Genomic DNA, 20,827 nt, shown 5'->3' with positions numbered 1-20,827 from the left:
GATGATGACGCGTTTGGGTGTAGTTTGGGGGAGTTACGGAAACAAGCCAGCTGCTGTAGCTGGAAAGCTGCTGCTGAACACAGGGGCTTGCAGAGTTGTTAGGGGAGGCAAGGAGAAGTTACTGTTTCAAAATGGACATGATTGCAAGTGTCTGAAACTGTATTTTCATGAGTGTCCTTGTCAAAGGCTGCCAGGCCTTAGCGTGCGGTTCAGGGAAGACAGGAATCGTCTCTGCTTGAGCAAGGACCATTGGCATCTTGTCAGTGAGCCCAGGGGAATGGCTGCCCACTGAGCGGTGTTTCAGCTGCTTGGGGCAGCGCAGCAGCCCAGGCAGCAGGCGCACATGCCAGGCACCCGCTCATGTGGGAAGCAGAGATGGCTCTTGCTGTGGTACAGAGGGGAGATGGGACCCGACATGGATTTCTGGCTGCCGCCTGTGTCACCAGAGCTCATGTGTGCAGACAGCAGGGTACAGGGCTGGGTTGGCCACTTCATCTGTGCCTGAAAGTTCATCTTCTGCTGAGCCTTTCAGGTGGCCCAGTGGTTTGAGGTGGTTTGAATGTAGGAGGACTGCAGGGATACGACTCTGTCTGTGTGTGCATGTCACACCCTTTCTGTCCTCCTTTTGCCTCCTCTGTGGAGCTGATTGTTACACCTCTCTGCCAAAGTGGCAGGAGTCTACTCATGTCATAGCCAGCCTGAAATCCTGTAGCTGTGCAAGTTCCCTGAGTGGTGGTAATGGTAAGCTCTAAAGTATCCTGTTCTTTCCCCTTTCTGCTCCTTTATAATGCACAGAGATGGGTTTAAAATAAAGTTTCCTCTTTGTGTAATGTTAAATTTGTCATATCTTCCTCATCCCACTGGAGGTCATCCTGTAAGCATTGCTGGTGGGGCTGGAGCTGCGGTTGCTGGCTGAAACTTTGCTCTTTCAGCTCTTCTTGAGGAAGAAGGGACCTGCTGCTCTGAGTTTTTACCTCTTGTGACCATAAATGGACCCTGATGCAAGGGGAAGGTATTTTTCCTGTCTTCACTGTTCACCTTTAATATCCAAGGAAAGGTCAAGGTTGTTTTTTTTTCTGGGAAGCTTTTTGCTATTCTTTTTTTTTTTTTTTTTTCTCTTTTAAACTAACTAGAACTGCAGTCTCAAAAATACTCAGCCCAAACTCTGCTGAGTGAGGCAAAGTACGGAGCATCTTTCTTGCGCCGTAGTTTCACTTTTGGAGTAGCTGTGGTAAGTAACACAGGGCAGGAAGAAAGTGCTGTTCTCTGTGACAGGCTGAGCTCTCGCCAGAACACCCCCTGCTCACACCATGCCCTGAGTGCTGCCTCTCCTGCCTGCTCTCCTTCCCAGGTCACTGCCTGTGCTGGCCTGAGCATAGCTCCAGCTGGACCTGATGCTCTGCTTTGAGGGATGCTGTCAAGTCAGTGGGAAACAATACAAGCATTTAGAGAAAGGATTTTACCTAAATCAGGGGGCAGAAGAGAGATGGTGCATTACGCACATAACCTGATGCCTTCATAGACAAGCCCAAGACTTCACCTGCTTGTACAGCACTCGGGCGCTTGCCTTGCATCAGCACAAGCTTTCATACTGGCTGAACACCTGGCATGATCTGGGACAGTGCCAGGTTTACACATCATCTTCTCTTCCTCCCTTTCTCCTGTCTTATCACACTCTGCCCAGCCAGCCCCACTGTTGTTCCTGGAGCTAACAAGGTAGTTGAGGAAATGCCCAGACCTCTCTGCTGTGTCAGAACAGATGAAACTTGGAGATAGAGTTAAGCTGATTTATCTTTGTGCTGTTCCTAGCTGCTGCTCCCTTACATCTAACAAGGAGACTGCTTTTATTGAATAATTAGCAGATTAGCAATAAATGCCAAGGAAAGATGCTTGAGTGTCTGATCAGACTGCTTCTGACATTGCAACAAGCAATGTGTTTGTTTACTGTTAAAAACATCCTCTTAATGGAGAGCCAGATCCTCAAACAGCCTGTGTAATCCTCCCTCATGGCAGTGGTGCATTTAACACCTTCTCATCAAAGCTGCAAAGTGATTTTTATTTTTGTTTTGCAGTTTGAAAGTTACCCTCGGCTGACTGCGGTGGCTCTCCCTTCTGGGTGCTACAGCACCCGGCAACGCAGGAGCTTTCCTTCCTTGGGCCAGAGAGGGAGCAGCCGCGCATCACACCCACGAGCCCCTGAGCAGCCTGTCGGGTCAGCCAGGAGAGGTCCCTAGCTCTCTTATGGATCTGCTCTTCATCTGTTCTTCATCCAGCTGCCTCTTTCCCCTGATGTGACATACCCGTGCAGGGCTGCCCAGGGCCAGACAGGCCCCCTGTGCCCCAAGAGGCTGAAGCAGATGCCCCTGTGTCACTGCCGTGTGTCTGTGCCACCAGGCAGACACATGGCCGGACCATGGCTTTTCAGAGCAGCTGTAGGTGCTGAAACCTGATCCCTGGGGGTCTCCAGGAACCCCCACAGCCGTGGGGAGAGCCCCCTGTGTGACCCCCAGCCACCTCCCCTGGGTGCCACGTCTCTGTCCTTCACCCGGAGCATCCCCCCCTTTGGGGTGACACCCCACACCAGAGCATCTGAGGCTCCAGTCCCTGTATTGAGGCTGACAGTTACAGCTCAGCAGGGGTGCAGCATGCCTGCACCCAGGGATGGGTTGCTCCGTGCCTCAGTTTCCCCACTGCACAGGACAGGGTGAAGCTGGCTGTGTCTATGAGGCTGCTGCTGCCCAGATTCCCGGGGCATTGAATGTCCTTAAATGACCTGTCCCCCCTCTCCATGGACTGCGGTCATGCCTGTGCCCACCCTGCCTGCTTGTGGCCCCTGTGTCACAGCAGGGACCCCAGCCTGGCCCCAGCTGCTCCATCCTCAGCGTCCTCATGCCCCTGTGTGCACAGGGACAGGGTGCATGTGTGTGTAAATGTGCGTGTGTGTACAGGAGCAGGGCAGGCAGCAGCAGGTGGTTAAGGGCAGGACAACACAGCACCAGGGAGAGCCAGGCAGAGGACCCAGGGCTGGGCAGGGCAGAGCTGGGCAGGACCGGGCTGGGCTGGGCAGGCAGGTAGGCAGACAGGGGCAGTGTGGGCCATACAGGCAGGACAGTACAGCCAGGGGCAGTAGAGGCAGTATGGGCAGTGTGAGGAAGGCAGCATGGGCAGGGCAGGCAGAGCAGTACAGGCAGCACAAGGCAAGGCAGGACAGGGCAGCACAGCAGGAGGGCACACAGGAGGGCAAGCACAGCAGCATGGGCAGGACAGGCAGGGTAGTACAGGAGGGCAAGCAGAATAGCATGGATAGGGCAGGCAGGATAGGCAGGCAGTACAGAACAGCATGGGTAGGGCAGGCATGATATTCAGGGCAGTACAGAGAGGGCTGTACCGGCAGCAGGGGCAGTACGGGCAAGGTAATACGGACAGCAGGGACTGGGCCAGGGCGGGACGGGAAGGGAAGGGATGGGCTGGCAGAGCGCGCGCTGCACCGCAGCGTTCCCCGCCGCTCACGTGGCCGCTGGCCGAGGGGGCGGGCCCTGAGCCGAGCGCTCGCTCTATGGCGCACGACCGGAGGGGGGCGGCCACCAATGACCAGGGGCGGGGAGGGGCGAGTCCTCCCGTGCCGGCGGGAGGGAGTGTGCAGCGCGCGGGACTGCGGCACCTACCGAGCAGCCCGCGGCAGGACAGCGCCTGGGGTCTGCACTGGCACTGCGGCTCCGCACCGGGCCCCCGCTCCGCACCGGGCCCTGGCCCCAGCACCGTCAGTGCTGCCCACCCGCAGGTGGGGTCTCGGCAGTTCCCGGGGCGGAGCGGAGGCAGGTAACGCCGGGGTCTCGGGACGGGAGGGCGGATCCGGTGGGACCTGTTGCTGCCCGATGGCCCGCCGCAGGCCGAGAGCTCTGTGGCTGTCCCGCTCCTCGGCGGGGCTGGGAGCTGCTGCAGCCTCCAAACCCCAGTGGAGACCCTTGGGCCCCGGGGTCACTGCCTGCTGGCACCCCTGCGGCCTGCCCCGAGGGGCTCGGGCAGCCTGTCCCCTCGTGATGGCGGCGACGGTGACTTTCTCCCTTCCAGGTGCAGGAAGGAGGAGAGGGGTCCCTGTGTCCCCACCGCCCTGCCGGAGGAGGGGAAGCCGAGGGAAAGCTCTGATTGATCCTTCCCGGTGGTGCGGTGAAGCCCAGGCCACAGCTGCGGGCAGCCAAGCTGTGCCGGGGGTGACACCGTCCTGCTGCCTGCCTGGCCCCAGCCCCGTCCTGCCGCCAGCACTGCCCTTGTCCCCTTTGTCCCCTGCTAATGCCGGCGGGTGGAGGCTGCGCACTCCGTTGCTGTGCCAGTGTCCCAAGCGTGGGGCCAATCTGGGGGCCCCACTTTTTCCTGCGGGGCAGTGGTGATGGGGGCTGCTCTCTCCACTGGAGCGGTTGTGGCGATTTCTTTTAACTGTGTCATTGCGTTGCTCATCCTCATCCTCTTTCTCATCCTCTGCAAGGCCTGCAGGACCCCGTCGTGCCCCAAGAAGAGCCCAGCTTCTGATGTGGATGAGGCAAGGAACGAAGAGAAGTACCTGCTGCAGCCCTGAGCCGCTCAGGGACTTGGGTACACGGCTGAGCTGAAGTAGTCATGCCAGCCTGGATGCCCACGCTGGGACTGGGGCGCTGGACCAGGCAGGCTGAGAGCAGAGGGGATGCCGAGTCGCTTGCAGGGGCCATGATGTGGGACACAGCCCTTCACCTGCGTGGTTTTGGTGTGTGAAGTCCCTGCAGATGCCCGCAGTGACCATGGGGATGGAGAGACAGCGGCCGGGGACGTGCTATGGGGACAGTCCTGCCTGTCCCAGCGGCCAGCGTGCATGGCAGGAGCCCTGTCCTCGAGTGCACCCCTGCACAGACCGTGGGCTCCTCCCTGGTGCTGGTGACCACGCTCTGCCTGTCCCTTGGGGATGGTGGCATGTGGAGAGTTGGCCGCCAGCATCTCGCCATGTTGCAGACCTGAGCAGGGCTGGCTGGGGGCTTGGAGAGGGGAGGCAGCAGGGCTGGCACAGAGGCCTGTCCCCTAGCAGGCTGGCTGCCCCGCAGTGGCATGTGCCTGGGGGGACCCCAGCAGCCCTGGCCCCACCAGTGGAGTGGGGTGTTACTGGTCTGGCTGTCTTTGGGGGTGGCCCTGGGGTGCCATGTGCCCCCGGCCTCAGGAGGGCTCTTGGCACCCATCTGCGCCAGCAGCTGGTTTGATGAGCCATGAGAGAATCTGCACGGTCTGTCCGTTTGTCCCCAGTCTATCTGTCAGCCCCCTCCAGCATTAGCACCAACACTGCCAGGCAAATGGCCCTTCTCCTCGCTGGGTGCATGTCCCTGCCTGCCCTCCTGCCTGTTCCCAGCTGAGGCTGGAGGTGGGGGTTGGCCAGCCTGCGGGCAGCAGATGTGCCCTCGTTGGTGTCCCTGTCCCTGTTGAGAGCAGCCTGGGACGGCTTTTTGCTGGGGAGGTGGGAGACATGGGGAGAGTTGAGGATGCCCAGCCAAACAGCACTGAAGGGTCTTCCAGCCCCGTTGCTCCCCAGGGACCACGGTGACTCCACAGGGAGGAATGCTGGTGGTCTGGCTTGTCCCCAAGCCCAGCAGCTGCCTTCCCCTGCCTTGCCTGCAGGTGCTGCAGGTTTCAGAGGGCTCTGTCCTGCCCATCCTAGAGCCGAGCAATAGCCAAGGTCCCTGCTGGCACAGCTGCTGCAATAAGGGGACAGAGGGGTGGGCTGTGCTGAGGGGACAAGCTTGGCCAGGCCTGGCGGAGCCTGTGGTTCCTCTCCGTGTCAGGTGTAGCTAACGTGTCCCTTTGCAGCAGTGTTTTTACTAGACTAATAAACCAATCATAGGACCCAGGCAGTGTCTCTGAGCTCTGCCCAGCACCCGGAGAATTTGGGGGAGGCGGTGTGTCCTGCCCGTCCTGCAGCACTGAGGAGCGGCTGCCCTGGGGTTGGTGTCCGTTGTCCCTGCAGGGCTGTGGGTGGTTTGCTGGGTGATGGCAATGAGGAAGGGCTCATGTCTGCATCCATCTGTGGTTTTTAAATGCTGGGTGAGAAACCTGGCTGGGTATTTCATGCCTGCAGTGTGTCTGCCTGGGTGGGGGGGCAGCAGGGAGCACCCCTCCAGCCCCAGCGCTAGAGGCAGCGGAGAGTTTCCAAGCCGTGGCCTTAAGCTACAGGGCAGGGGATGCTTGTGGGAGACGCAGGCCAGCTGAGCGGATGGAGGAGACCTGCCACCACCCGTACTGGGTAGAACAAGCACTGCTGGTCCTCAGTCCCAGCAGCTGTGCGCAAGGCGTCCCTGCTCATCAGCATGCAGCAAGGCCACTGTGGCTCCTGCTGCCACTGCAGCCATGTAGCAGCTATTCCCTCTGCCGCAAAGCACCGGAGCAGCGGGAAGGCTCTGCAAACCCCGGTGTCTGCTCGTTCCTGCAGCTGCCAGCTGGGCAGAGGCAGCTGAGCCCCACGCCAAGCACCCCTGGGGAGAGGGGAGCTGTGAGCATCCTGAGGCTGGTGGCTGGCAGCTGCTGCAATACCCTGGTTGGAGTGATGGCATATCCCTGTCCCGCAACAGTGTGGGGCCAGGCCACGTCCCCAGACACCCTCTGGCCTAGGCTGCCACCCCAAAATCCAGGGAGCCGCATGTGGCTGACCCCACACATGGCTGCAGGGCTGCCGCAGCGCAGTGGTGGGATCCTGATTGCTCAGTGCTTGGTCCCTTTGGCCGTCACTTGTGGTGGGACTGGCAGGCTTGGGGACAATGCCAGCACAGCTGGGGTGTCATGGGACAGGCCATTGGGCTGCAGCCCTGAGGTTTCCCCAGGGCTGGTGGGACCGGCCCTTGCCTGCCCTCCACAGGGCTCTCACCTGGTGTGAGCCTGGCCAAGAGCAGGGAAGAGCTGAGGGTTGTGCAGCTCTGTGGGACCAAGCACAGTGAGGGTCCACCTGTCCCCAGAGATGACTGCACGCTATGGTCCTCCCAGCACCTCTGTTTATTTGTCCAGGCACGGAGGTATGCAAGTGGGCTGTGCGGGGCTGGCGGCTTGCATGCCAAGCAGCTGCCAGTCAAAGCTGGGCTTGTTCAGCCGGCAGCCCCTGGCAGAGCCATCATTCCCCCCTGCTCGCTTCCCTGCCTTGCTCTCCGGCTCTCTCACCAGGTTAAGCAACTTGTCCAGATTTGCGATTTCCACCTCGAGGCCCTTCTTAACCTCCTGGCCTTTCTTCTCCTGTGGAGAGATCAAGCAGGGCAGAGCTGTGAGCAGGGAAGACTGCAGGGATGCAGGGGTCCGGCACAGGGAGGGATACTGAGGGTGCTGTGTCCTGGCTTGTGGCCCTTGCTGGGGGCTGATCTACAGGGGGATGCACCTGCCTGTCCCTGTATTTCAAGTCCAAGGTGCCATGAGATGTGTAAAAGCTCCCATGGGCTGGGGGGGGGGGGGGGCAGTAAGGAAGGGTTTGGGTGGGGGTGGGAGTAGATCTGTTGATCCACAGTGACGCAAACCCTCTTCTGCATCTCTCCTCCCAGCCCTGTGGGACTAGGTCACTGTGGACCCCTGTCCAAGCCCCTCAGAGCTTTCCCCCCCAGGGAGGTGCCAGGCATGCACGACTCCCAGGGCAGTCATGGCGATGCAGATGTCCAAATCTCCCCAGAACGATCCCACCATGTCCATCTTATGCCAATGTTCCTGGGGAGAGGCAGCCACAGGAGTGGGAATTGGCCTTTTTGCACCCAAACGGCTTTCCCTGGGAGGACAGGTGGGTGCTGAGAGCCCCTAACCCAGGGGGAGAAGGGAGTCAGGGCTCCCAGGTGGGCCATTAGCTCCTCACTGAGGCTCTCCTGCCCCTGGGCACACCCTGAGTGTCCCACGGGACAGCCTCATGCCTCATTGCACACTGCTGTGCCAACCTCAATGCATGCCCCAGTGCGGACAGCAAGGACGAGCCATTCCCACAGCCCCCCCCAGCACTCGTCCCAACTCTCCCAGGGGCTCCCTTCCAGGATGCTAGAGCAAACTGCCAGCATCTTGGGAGAAATCATGTAGCACAAGGGAAATAAGGCTGTCCAGTTCAGTCCTCGCTTGCTTGGGAGCAGCAGGAGCTTCCAGGCCTGATGGGGGATGATGTCCTTGCTAAGGGTGCCAGTGCCACCTAATGCTTTAGGCAGAGCATGTCGTGTCCCCCCAACCCCCGGCTGTGGGCTGCAGCATCAGTGCATTGCTCTCATCTGAGCTCAGGGACTTTGGGAAAGTGATAACTGGGTTTGGGCTCTCCAGATACATATCATGGCACATACAGCTGCAGCACAGGAATTTTCCGACCCACCTTCAGCCCACCAAGCCCTCCTGCGGCTGAGCATCTACCCCATGGAGTTCCTCTGAAGCAGCATCCACCCAGTCACAGCATCCTGTCGCTCAGCACTGCCCTCCACTCGCAGCCTTCCCCTTTGCCAGCCCGCCGGCTCTCGCCTTGCCTCTGGATTTGGGGGATCCTTGCTCCAGGCTCTTCCTGGCATCCCCAAAGCATGGCCTCTGCACGGGGATGGTCTCGGGAGACCAAGGGAGCAGCACACAGCATCTGAGCAAGGAGGCTGCCCGCTTTCTTCTCTCCCCACTTAGAAAAGATCAATTCGCCTCTTGCTGAATCAGCTCCTCCAATGACCCTGGGTACAGCAATTACAAACACGTGTCTTTCCTTCAGCGCTGGAAAGAAACGCTGGGGCACAACAAAAAGAAAGACACAGGGTTGCAGGAATCTTGCTACATTTCTCTAGCAAACGGCATCACTGAAGGCGATGACTGCTGGGAAGGAAGTCCCTGGGGAATCTCCCCAGGCTGCTCCCTCGTTCCAGCCCAGCACAATGCTGACAGAGCAGAGGTTTCCTCAGCTGCTGGAGGGCACAGCTGGGGTGAAAGCAGCCCTGGGGGCGGGGGGGCAGGGGCTTTTGGAAACCCCTCTGCTCCCAAGACAGCTCCGCTCCTCGCCTGAGTGCTGGGATGAGCCAGGGTTGTTTTTATTTACCAAGTCCATCGATTGCATGCCAGGATGGTGCTGGTTTGTATTAATGCCATTAAGCGAGCAATGCCCTTCATGGCTCCAGTCTGGGCACTAGGATCCCATGTCACAGCCGAGCATCTCTCTGAGCGAGAGCGTTGGGATAAACACAGCTGCTTGGGGTATTTCAGGACTTAGCTATTTCTGCAGAAAAGCTGCTTTGCTGTCTGACAGCATTCAAAACACTCCCTTTGGCACCCTGCATCACACAGCACCATGCACAGATCCTTGGGACAGGCTAAAGAGGCAACTGCTTTGCTCAGCCGGGAAAGGGAGATGCTGAAGACCTACCTCCATCCCAAGCCCTTTGCTCTCCCCACTGGCAGTGTCAGGGAGGGTCCTTGACTGATGCCCTCCAGGTAGCAATGCCAGGTCCACGGGGACCATGTCTGAGCCTTGCTGAAGTCACCAGCTGCAGGCAAGCCTCAGCTCCTAGTTATCGAGCTGTCCCTAAAAATCTTGACTTTCACACTGGCTCAGCTCCTTTAGTGCTTCTGAGCAAGCTGCAACAAAGCCACACGCAAACCAGTAATGAGCGATAACTGAACCAGAGCCCTAATTTAACACCAAATAGCCAGGCAAGCAGGATGACACGGGGAAGGAAAATGATAATGTCCTTGTCCTTTTGGAGTCACTGGCACAGAAAGTTTCCCTTTATTCTTCCATCTGCTTTTCCTAGGGAGGCTGTGCATATGAGCCGAGCCGGATGGGCCACTGCAGGCTGGCTGACAGCACCGCGGCATCCGCTTGGATGCACGTGGCAGCTTCCTACAAATCCAGGGGCTTCGCCTGCCTCGGGCCTCTGAGGAGCAGCCCTTCTTGGAGCAGAGCTGTTTGTAATTTCCTGGAGCGCATGGGCTGTGGGGAAGCATCACCTCTGTGCATGGCTGCCGACAGGGTCTCCCTCCTGATGGATGCCACGGTCAGGTGTGGAAAGGGCACTCACAGGGCTCTGCCACCCAGTGTATAGCTGAGCCCGTCCTCTGCCTGCATCCTTGCTTACATGGCATCCACGGGGGGCTCATCGGGAGCTGAGAGGGAGCCAGGGCAGATCACACCCCCCCCAGAGCTGACATGCACAGCTGGGCTTACATGGGAGGTCTGTCCCCGAGGAGATCATCAAACGGGTACTGGAGCCGCTCACAGCAGCATTTGCATTGATTTTATTGTCAACAGTTCCCAGCAGGAGAGCAAAATGCTCTTGGCTGAAACAGTGATGAGGGATGCGTCAGGAAAGCACCTGGCTGGGGCAGTGATGGCTCTGCACGGGGACAGACTCTGCCCCACTGATGGAGCATGACCCCCAGGAGGTGAGATGGGGAGGAGACACCCCTATGCTTCCCCACGATGCTGTGTTCATGGCCAAATCCCCCATTGCCCTCATGCTCCCTTTGCCTTACACCTGGGTTTCACTCCGGCTCTCCAGGCAGGGAAACTAAGCATGGAGCTCCTGGCCCTATTGGCAGTGTGGGCACAACTGCTGCAGGACCCCTGATGGTCCTCTCAGCCCCAAAGGTGAGTACTGACACTGGAAGTGAAGCAGGAGGTGGAAGATGACTGAGGTGGAGCCCCAGGGACGAGGGCAGGGCAAGGACGAGGGCAGGGCAAGGACAAGGGCAAGGGCAAGGACAAGGACGAGAATGAGGATGAAGACTGGCTGTTTGAAGACCCCAGATCCATTGCCCTGGGAGCCCCAGCCCTCCCCATGCTGGCACATAAAGAACTCTACATCCAGGATATACGAATCATTTAAACTGGATTCCCTGTGTCTTGGCTGATGCCTTCATTCCCTCGCTTAACAGTAAACCCTTCCCCCTGCTGAGCCCTGGACAAGGGACACAGGTCTGGCTCTGCCCTGCTGCTGTTGTGACACTGATGCTCCCAGTCCCTGCCATTCTTGACAGGATGGGATTTCTGGGAACAGCCGTGCTGGGACAGGATCTGGCCACTTTACAAAGCATCCCAGTGACCTAGGACACCAGCTTCCCATGCAAAAGGGGCTTAAGCTTTTACAGACTGATTTAGAAAGGGATGAGGAGCTCCAAGAAGCCACCAATGGGGCTGCCCAAAACTCCCATCCTTATTATCCTCAGTGGGAAGGGGCACACAGCCTGCCAGGACTTCAGAGGTATGTTGCTTCTGGAGAAGACCTTTCCTTGTTCCTTCTCTCTGGCTCAGGAGTAGGTCAAGGTGACACCTCCAGGGTGAGGGCTCCTCCATTAGCAAAACACACCAGCAATGGGTCCAGAGAATTCAATGAATGAAAGCAGAGACTTCACTGGAGCATTTCTATTGGGAAGACCAAGAAAACCCAAACTCCTTCGTGAACACAGCACAATTTTCCTCACTGACTCCCTGGGCTACCAACCAAACATACATCAATGGGAGGTGATATGACCTGCAGCCCTGAAGCCTTCCAAAACCTACCCTGTCATGGTCCTATTGCAACCCAGTGCTGTTATATTGTGGGTGAAGCTGGAGTTACGCTAAGCTGGGGATGATGTCTGTGCCAGGACCACTTTGGGGCTCTCAAGAAGCCATTTACATACAGCAGCAATGCACTTATCAACCACGGAGAGCCTCGAGTCACACTCACAGCCTGATTTGACAGCGTTGCTCCTGGCCCACGGAAGGATTAGCTGACAGACTGGAGATAAAGATTTAGGTTTATTTTGCTACTGTTTGGAAATAAATGACGCAGGAAATGTTCTGCTTGCAGGGAATGAAACCGGCAGAAAAGTCCAGGGGATGGCTGGGTCATTCAGGCATCAGCAACCATGCAGGATCACTGGCCCCAAAGATGCTCGTCCTTCCAGCTTCAGCTAAAAGCTGTGCTGTTCAGGGCAAACACCTCTCCTTGCTCCAGCTCACATATTTGACTCAAAGATATCTGCTAGCATCTGCATTGGGCCATGCCAAAGCATAGCAGGGGACATAGATCTCGTGGCCCCAGGTGACCTGCTCTCGCTTGCTGGAAGCCCCCAGTGAAGCCACTGGAACCAGCAAAGACACAGCACTGGGACCAACCTGCTCACCAGTAAAGGTGTGGGAGCAAAGGTCAGTGACGTGCGACAGGCAGGAGATACAAACAAAAATCAGATCAGACTTGGAAGGAGCTGGGAGTATCACAGGGCATAAACCAGAGGGAATTGGGTGAAACCCAGGGGATGTGGGCAGGGGTCACCTGTATCTAAATGGCAGGTACCTGCCTGCAGCATGCTGCAGGGTGGGCTGATTTACAAACACCCATGTGAGAGGGGAGAGATTGATGGAAAGGCTGGGCTCTGCAGCAGTGGAGAGCTAATAGCAAGGTCAAACCTTCATCCACAGCTATAAGGGAGGACAGCCATCACCACAGCTCTGTGTCTGCTCTGCCAGAGGCAGGCTGGGACCCCACGCCCTTGCTCATCCCCCTCATAGTATTCTCTGGCCAAGCAAAAGACGTGCACACAGGAGGAGCCAAACCCTTCCCTGTGGGTTTCGGCAGCCTCCAGCAAAGCCATGGAGGAGTTTGACTTTTGCTTTCATGCTGATTGGTGCCACGGTGCGATCTTTACTGACCCTCAGCAAGATGCTCAGGAAATACTAAGCAGTGAGCTTCCGAAGCACGGTGTGACAAGCTGTGCTAACAGGATTTAACAAAGCATCAACAGTGCCAAACTTCAGCAGAGGAAGAGGAGCTGCCAGATTAGGAGCATTAGGAATGGGGCAGGGGAAATAGCTGCCCAGTTGCTACAGCCCAGCCTGCTCCAGATGCAGCCCCATGAGGCTCTCCAGTGAAGGATTCGCCCTCCAAAAGCAGTTGCTAGCTGGCCTGATCCAGTTGCATACCCTGGCTGAGCACGGGAAGCTGCTAAACTGTGTAGCCCATCTCACAGTGACCATAGTGCGGAGCCTGGCCTCACCAGCCCCAGATGCAGGGGAGCATGAGGAGGGTGCTGGTGGGCACCACGGGGCGCAGGACAGGCAAGACCAGGCTCACCTAAGGGCTAAGAAAGGCTTAGCACCGGGCTCTTCTGCTTGGGCTGCCGACAAAAAGATTTGACTTCCATCCATGCTGAACGCTCCCTGGCCTTGCTAACACCAGAGCCACGAGCAATGTCTCTTACACACCAGTAATTTAGGCACCTAAATATAGCTGTAAGAAGTCCACATTTAGCAGCCGTGCATGAAAACCACGCGTAATGGTTACTTGGGAAAACAAAACACCATAACTTGAACATCCCCCCTTCCTCCTTCTTCCCCCAGCTTTATATGCTGAGCATGACATCATATGGTATGGGATATCCCTTTGGTCAGTTGCGGTCTGCTGTCCCAGCTGTGTCCCCTCCCAACTTCTTGTGCACCCCAGCCTTCTCACTGGTGGTGTGGTGTGAGAAGCAGAAAAGGTCTTGACTCTGTGTAAGCACTGCTCAGCAATAACTAAAACATCCCTGTATTATCAGCACTGTTTCCAGCACAAATCCAAAACATAGCCCCATACTAGCTACTATGCAGAAAATTAACTCTATCCCAGCCAAAGCCAGCACAATAATCAAAATTTTTCTTCTCCACCAGTGCTGATGACATGCCTAAACTGACCTAGAGGAATGGTGGAAGCAATTGCTTTGTAGAAATAAAGTCACAGCACCCACCTATATCCCACTGCTTCTCCCGCAAAACAGTTAACCATGTGGATCCTGTGTGTAAAGTGCTGTGAGATGCAGACACCACAAATGACGAGACATGGTGCTTTCTGCAGGCACTTTGCTGATCATGCTCTTCCCCCTCACTGCGGGGGAGTGCTCAGTATCATTTGAGAGCTGGGTGAAATGTGGCCCAGCAGGAGTTGAGCCCATTGTGCTGCTGCATGCCCAGCACTGTGCAAGTGTCTCTGTACCAAGAACAATCCTGAAAAGAGATGTTTTCACAGCTGGCAACCAAGCAGGAAACAAAAGAAAGACAGAAAGGGGCCACTTATGCTCAGAAAATTAGATCCAAATTTAATTCCAGTAATTATACTTTCATTAACCCCCCATTTGCCATAAAGATACATAAAATCCCTGACTGAGAGCTGCAATTTCTCCGAAGGTGAGAAAGTAACTGGGGAAATAGTGCCAGCCTCTCCCTAGCCTGTAAAATCCTTAAGAAGCCTGGATCATTGTGAATGGTTATTGTTCGTAATTTAACTTTCCCAGCAACCATCTGTAAATGAGCCAGACAGCCAGAAATCCAGTGAGAGCAATGGAGAACCTGTAACAGAGCTGATTTATTCCAGCAGCCCCTGATTTAACCATAGACAAATGCAATGTTTCCTATGTGACCATCTGGGGCTTGGATGCTGTTGTAGCTAACACAACACGAGCCAAACTCTCACCCCGCTCGCTGAAATCACACCATGTTGCAGTCATGGGATTACTGACCGGATTAGTCTCATTAACGTAATTCTGAGTCTTTGGACCACAGGAACTTGGTCCAAGCTCTGCACCGAAGCAGGATCAAGCACAGCCAAGACCAGCCCTGGCAGATGTTTTTGGTACTTTGTGCAGGTCTTCACTGAATTCACCTCCTTGATTTCAGTCCATCTCTCCAATGTTTCAAGGTCATGTGGAGATCTGATGCAAAGTCTCTGAAAGTCCTTGTGACCCTCCATGCCACCAGGTTCTCTCAAGACTTTATAAATGGACTCTCTGCTAGATCATCCAAGGAATGAATGGAAAGGTTGAAATGCCAGTGAGGATACCAACCAACACCTCAAGATAAATCTGGAGACTACTTGAGTTATCATCCCAGGCTGAGGGTAAACCACTGATAACTGCTCTTTTGGGGTGATTTTTCAGCCTGATACTCATCCCACTCCTGGGGTAACCTTTGCAGTCTCCTGGCTTATCTTAGCCATGCATTGGTCATGTGGATTGGCATCAAAAGTCTGAAGAAAGGCAAGTACACAACCACAGGAGAAGGTTCCCTCAGGAGAGACATGTAAAGCCAGGGGTGGCTACAGGGGCTGAGGGTGAGAACCACACTCAACCCCTGTGTAATGCTATGGAATAAGAGTAGCTGTCAGTCTAGTAAGAAGTCTGTGTTCGATATTTCCTGTCATACAATGGATAAAGCTTTAGCAGATTTTCTCCAGAAGGTTGCAACACAGGCAGGCAGCTCCAAGCCAGAATGTGCTAATTAAGAAATACTGGGTGAATGTTAATGAAAGAAGCTTTGGGAGGTGAGAGGAAGTGAAGAGGGTGAACCCCTTTCACCTCCTGTCCCCAGTGCTATGTGGTGCCATGTCCTCAGTCACTGGAAAAAAGGAAAGGAGCTTCCTAGGGAGGAAAGAAATAAGATAAGGAGATGATGGCTGTGCTGGCTCAGTGCTTCTGTTCTCTGCCCCTGGTGATGAAAAACAGACTGTAAAAAGTCTTCATTTTCAGCTAATGGATAGGAGGGTTCCAGTTTCACCTACAGAAACAGAGGCAGAAGGTAGTTCAAGGCCTGAACCAAGATGTTGATAAACCAGACTGAGTCCAGCAGAGACTACTACCAAGATGGCTGGGGGCTGGAGGACTTGCACTGAGGAGACTCTAAGGGATCTGGGCTTGTTCAGCCTGGAGAAGAGATGGTTTTGGGTGATCTAACAGGAGCCTGCTAGCAACCAAGAGAAGGTTATCAAGAAGATAGGCGGGCTCTTTACAGGGGTGTGCAGAAGAAGAATGAGGCACAACAGCCATAAACTGAAACAGGGAAGCCTCCAACGTGACATAAGGAAATTTTTCTCCACAGAGACAGTCAGCCACTGGAACAGGGCTCCAGAGAGGTTATGGGACCTCCAGCCTTGGAGGTTTTCAAGATGAGCCTAAGCCCTGAGCAACCTTGTCTGATCTCAGGGCTGACCCTGCTTTGAGCTGGAGGTTGGACTAAAACCTCCCAACATCCCTTCCAGCCTGAACGTGCCTGTGGCTCTGTGATCACAGGATGCTCTTCACCACCAAGTGTAAACTGAAAGATGAGTTTTGCAGCTCTGCCTTACTCTGTTGTTGTACTCTTATTGCAGACAGCATTTCTAAGCAAATGTTCTCTTAAGCATATATCACACATAGTGTTAGGACTGGTGCAGAGCAATCCAGCCCTCAATGGGGTAATTCCCAGCCCCTGGGGAATGCTGGCACACTGTAAGAGGGGACAAACTCCCCAGCACCCTCCTCCCAGGCTATCCAAAGGTCGAGGAAGCTGTACAGAACAGTTTGAATGTTGGTATTAGAGGGGTAAAGAGAGGAAGAAGGTCACCCAGTGACAAATGACCACCAGGAAGCACTGGAGAAAACCCATGGAGAGTGGGAGCCTGAGGCAGACAGCCAGAGGACCAAAGAAGCAGCTGGACTAAGAGTCTGTGAAAGCTGGCACCCCAGGGATCAGAAAGTGAGGAGTTTCCCCATGCTTACTGACAAGTGGGAAAGCTCCAACCTGAAATAAGAGGGGCTCTTACATGATCCCAGGCATGTGGGGCAAGTATATCTTTTCCCACTAGGCTTATTTTGATGGCAGACAAGGGATAACATTGATTTAATGTTGACCCATGCTCACAACACCTTGTTGTCTCTGCGTGCTTACAGTTTGATTGTTTAACACGTGAGCTAATAAATGAGTCAGAATCAAGAGAACTGAACAGTTCAGGAGTCTGTAATCTCTTCATATACAGCTACCTGGTCTGTTCTAAGCTGTGATTACCTTTTTCTAAAAGCTGTGTATCTCTATAATGCTGCCTGTCAATCCCAGATCATTTCAAGAAGATCAAAAGCAGAAGTAAATTTAATAGATTTTAAGTCCAGAAGGAACCATTATGATTGACACAGCCTCAGTCAGTAAACTCATCACACCAATGACTCCTCTTGGAGCTAAAGCACGTCTTTCAGTAAAAGACAAGGAGTTTTGACCTTAAAGGAGTTTGAGATGCAGGCAAGCTAGTGCTATGCTAAATATGTGTGCACTGGTCCTTGTTTGAATTTGGTCAATTATATCTCTTTCTGCTAATTTAAAGAGCCTTCCACTGTTGGGAAACCCTTCCCATGCAGGTGCTTTTAGGCTGAGATCAAGTTATTGATTAATTTATTTGTGAGGCCTTAAAAAGCTCCTTGAAGTTATGTTTTCCATACCTTAGATCAACCCTCTTGCTCTTTCCAGACTTAGTTTGCATTTTTTTATCAATCCCCTCAACTGAAATGTCAACCCTGGATGTCTGTACTGCAGCCAGCAATGGATTTACTAATGCTGCTCCCAAACATGGGGCCCTGGTTTCATTACTGCTCTGAATTGCCCCAGTGAGGCAGCCAAACTCCGTGTTTGGCTCAATGTTTCAGTGTCAGGCTGGGAGTTCATGCTTTCCTTTACAACCTTCAAGCCTCTTTCAGCATCTCCAATTCCGGGATGCAGCCCCAGAGCTGTGAGGGCAGTTTGTGTGGGATTTACATTCACAATGCACCACCTTGCCTCTGGCTGTGCTCTGATGGGCATTGCTAAAACACCACCATGGTACCGAGTCATCTGGGTTGGCCTCTGAGACTGTCTTGCCGCCGCCGCTATTTACTCTGCAGCAACATCTGACACTGATAACACTATCAGCAGGAGCTGAGTCACGAAAACATCCTGCTGAACCTTGCCAGACTCATCTCCAACAGGCAGAGACCCCTGCCTACAGTTACCTTTAAAGATCTTCTGATCCTAGCTCCCTTTAGCTGAATCCATGCAGGTTTTGTGTAGTGCTTTTTCTTTTAAACTGGCTGTTTATTTTTAAAAGAAAGTCCATGTCGGACCATTCTTTCAGGCTATAAATAACATCTTGCAAAAGGTTTATCACAGGCCTGAGTCAAACAGCATTTGCCAAGAAAGGCTGAAAGCCCATGAAGTGAGCAGTACACAGGGAGCGTGGTGATGTTTAAGAGGCCTCACACTGACAGCCAAGAAATTCTTTCTGAAGCAGAGGAAATGGTTCACTTGCAATGTTTAAATTTCCTCTAATTTCCTCAACCACATGACATAATGTCTGGCATTTCTGTAGCACCTTTCAGCCCAGGCCTTTTACTATATCAAGGCTTACTCACTCGTAGGGAGGAGCAGGGACAAGCTATAGTCAGTGGTTTCACTGCAGCCTGCAGAAAGCAAAAACTGCCACTGCAAAGCCCATGGGGACACAGGACCTTACCTTCTCCAACAAACAGCCAGTGACTCCAAGCTGGGTAATGGGCAGGGATGGAGAGGAGGGGAGAAGCCAATTGCCTCGCTCCTGGGAAACCCTGCTGTCCTGGTTTTGGCTGGGATAGAGTTAATTTTCTTCCTAGTAGCTGGCATAGTGCTGTGTTTTGGATTTAATAGGAGAAGAATGCTAATAACACACTGATGTTTTAGTTGTTGCTAAGTACTGCTTACGCTAGTCAAGGACTTTTCAGCTTCCCATGCTCTGCCAGGTGCACAAGAAACTGGGAGGGGGCACAGCCAGAATAGTTGATCCAAACTGGCCAAAGGGCTATTCCATACCATATGGCGTCATGCTCAGTATATAAACTGGGGGCGGTTGGCCGGGGAGCAGCGATCGCTGCTCAGGAACTGGCTGGGCATTGGTTGGCAGGTGGTGACTGGTTGTATCACTTGTTTTTCCTGGGTTTTGTTTCTCTCTCTTTCATTTTCATTATCATTTATTATTATTTTAATTTATTCTGTTTTATTTTATTTTATTTCCATTATTAAACTGTTCTTATCTCAACCCACAAAATTTCTTAATTTTGCTCTTCAGATTCTCTCCCCCATCCCACTGGGGGGCGGGAGGGTGAGTGAGCGGCTGTGTGGTGCTTGGTTGACGACTGGGGCTAAACCATGACAGTCCTTTTTTGGCACACAATGTGGGGCTCAAAGGCTTTGAGACAACAGCAGATTATCCAGAGCTTATTAAGGAATTTGTATCTGTTAACAGTTGTGGGTCATGATATTGACTCATCTGTTCTCGATATTAGTGAAACTGATCTGCACCATGCTCCTTTTTTTCCTGTACATGTTAAAGATTGGTGTTGGGTTTTGCAGTTTCCTGTGCTCTGCAGTGATTAGTGATGTTTTGCTTGGGAGATTTGTTATTAAAACACTGATCTGGAGCTTTAACTGGTATTTGGGTTTTGTACTGAAGCCATTACTGTACTTTGGGTACAACCTCATGGAGACAATTATACTTCTTCCTCTGAGAGGTTTTTTTATGGAGGAAATACAGAATGGCACCTTTGCTACCTTCTTCTATGATGTTTCCTCCTTCATTACAATAACTTTTCACTATCTTGAACATCCCTGGGTAGTTAAGATATATCCAATGGTATTTCTTGGGAATACTGTTTCACTTTTGTCTAAGGTTAATAAGCAATTTAAGAATATCATCCAGAGATCTGCCCCAAGGCTGGAGAGTTATGAGTGGCAGGGTGTGTGGAATAGTATGGGCAAGTACCTAGGACAGTGGGCACCCCAAGTGTTTTGGAACTTCACCCCTGAACAAGTGCAGAATCCTGAAGAACTAGAAAAGTATTTGGAAAAAGTATGTTGTCACCCTGGCAACTCCAGAGAGACACAAATCATTGCAACATGCTGGGGACTGGCCCATGCCTATTGAGTCATGGTCAGCACTATTCAGAACCCTCAAGGGAACGAGAAGGTCTCTGGATCTGATGACAAGACGACAGGCACTGCAGCTACTCCAACCCCGGCCACAGGCACTGCAGCCACTCCAACCCCAGTGACAGGCACTGTGGCTAAACCAGAGAACCAACCCACGCCGGTATCAGTTGCCCCTATACACAAGAAAAAATACACAAGAAAATCCGCTCTTTTAGTAAAGGATGAAGATGAACCAGGGCCTTCACGACAACCAGAGGAGGAAGAGGCAGAACCAGTAAATGAGATGGTAACCACCCGATCCCTATCCCTGAGTGAGCTGCGACACATACGAAAAGATTTCAGTCATCGTGCAGGCAAGCACATCATCACCTGGCTACTCCGATGCTGGGATAACGGGGCCAGTAGCCTGGATTTAGAGGGTAAGGAAGCCAAGCAGCTGGGATCCCTTTCCAGGGAAGGGGGCATTGACAAAGCAATTGGAAAAGGGGCACAAACCCTCAGCCTCTGGAGGCGACTTCTGTCAAGCGTGAAGGAAAGGTATCCCTTCAAGGAAGATGTTATATATCGCCCAGGCAAATGGACCACCACAGAGAGAGGTATCCAGTACCTGAGGGAATTAGGCGTGCTGGAGGTGATTTACAGTGACCTGAATGATGAGCAGTTACCCAAAGACCCAGGTGAAGTCAGGTGCACACGACCCATGTGGCAGAAGGTGGTACAGAACACACCAGCATTGTATGACAACTCGTTGGCAATACTGGCCTGGAAAGATGAAGAGGCACCAACGGTGGATGAAGTGGCTGGCCGACTCCAGGAATACGAAGAAAGTATCTCTTCATCCCTTGTCTCCGCTGTAGAGAAACTGTCCCGGGAGGTCCTACTCCCCACCTGGACGGACCAGTATCTCAGCCATTAGGAGTCAACGTCCATCTGCTCAAGAGAGAGGATATAGAGGATGCACACCACGGGGCACCCTGTGGTTTTACCTGTGTGACCACGGAGAAGACATGAGGAAGTGGTATGGAAAACCCACTTCGACCTTAGAGGCACGGGTACATGAGCTGCAAGGAAAAACAATAACACAGGGGGGTTCTTCCAGGAAAAATTGCTGCTCCAGTTTCCAGTGAGCAGTTCCCCAGACAGAGTAAG

General features: G+C 53.7%; 1 protein-coding gene across 1 annotated transcript; it reads left to right on the top strand.

Annotated features, from left to right (window-relative positions):
* The first annotated feature begins 4,387 nt into the window (after positions 1-4,387).
* LOC142596548 (adropin-like) lies at positions 4,388-4,573 on the top strand. The gene has a single exon (XM_075725734.1). The coding sequence runs from the start codon at positions 4,388-4,390 to the stop codon at positions 4,571-4,573; it is 186 nt and encodes a 61-aa protein (XP_075581849.1).
* The last annotated feature ends 16,254 nt before the right edge of the window (positions 4,574-20,827 follow it).

This window comes from Pelecanus crispus, chromosome W (genome assembly GCF_030463565.1).
Source record: "Pelecanus crispus isolate bPelCri1 chromosome W, bPelCri1.pri, whole genome shotgun sequence".
NCBI classification, from domain to species: domain Eukaryota; kingdom Metazoa; phylum Chordata; class Aves; order Pelecaniformes; family Pelecanidae; genus Pelecanus; species Pelecanus crispus.
This window is presented reverse-complemented; position numbering and strand designations above follow the sequence as displayed.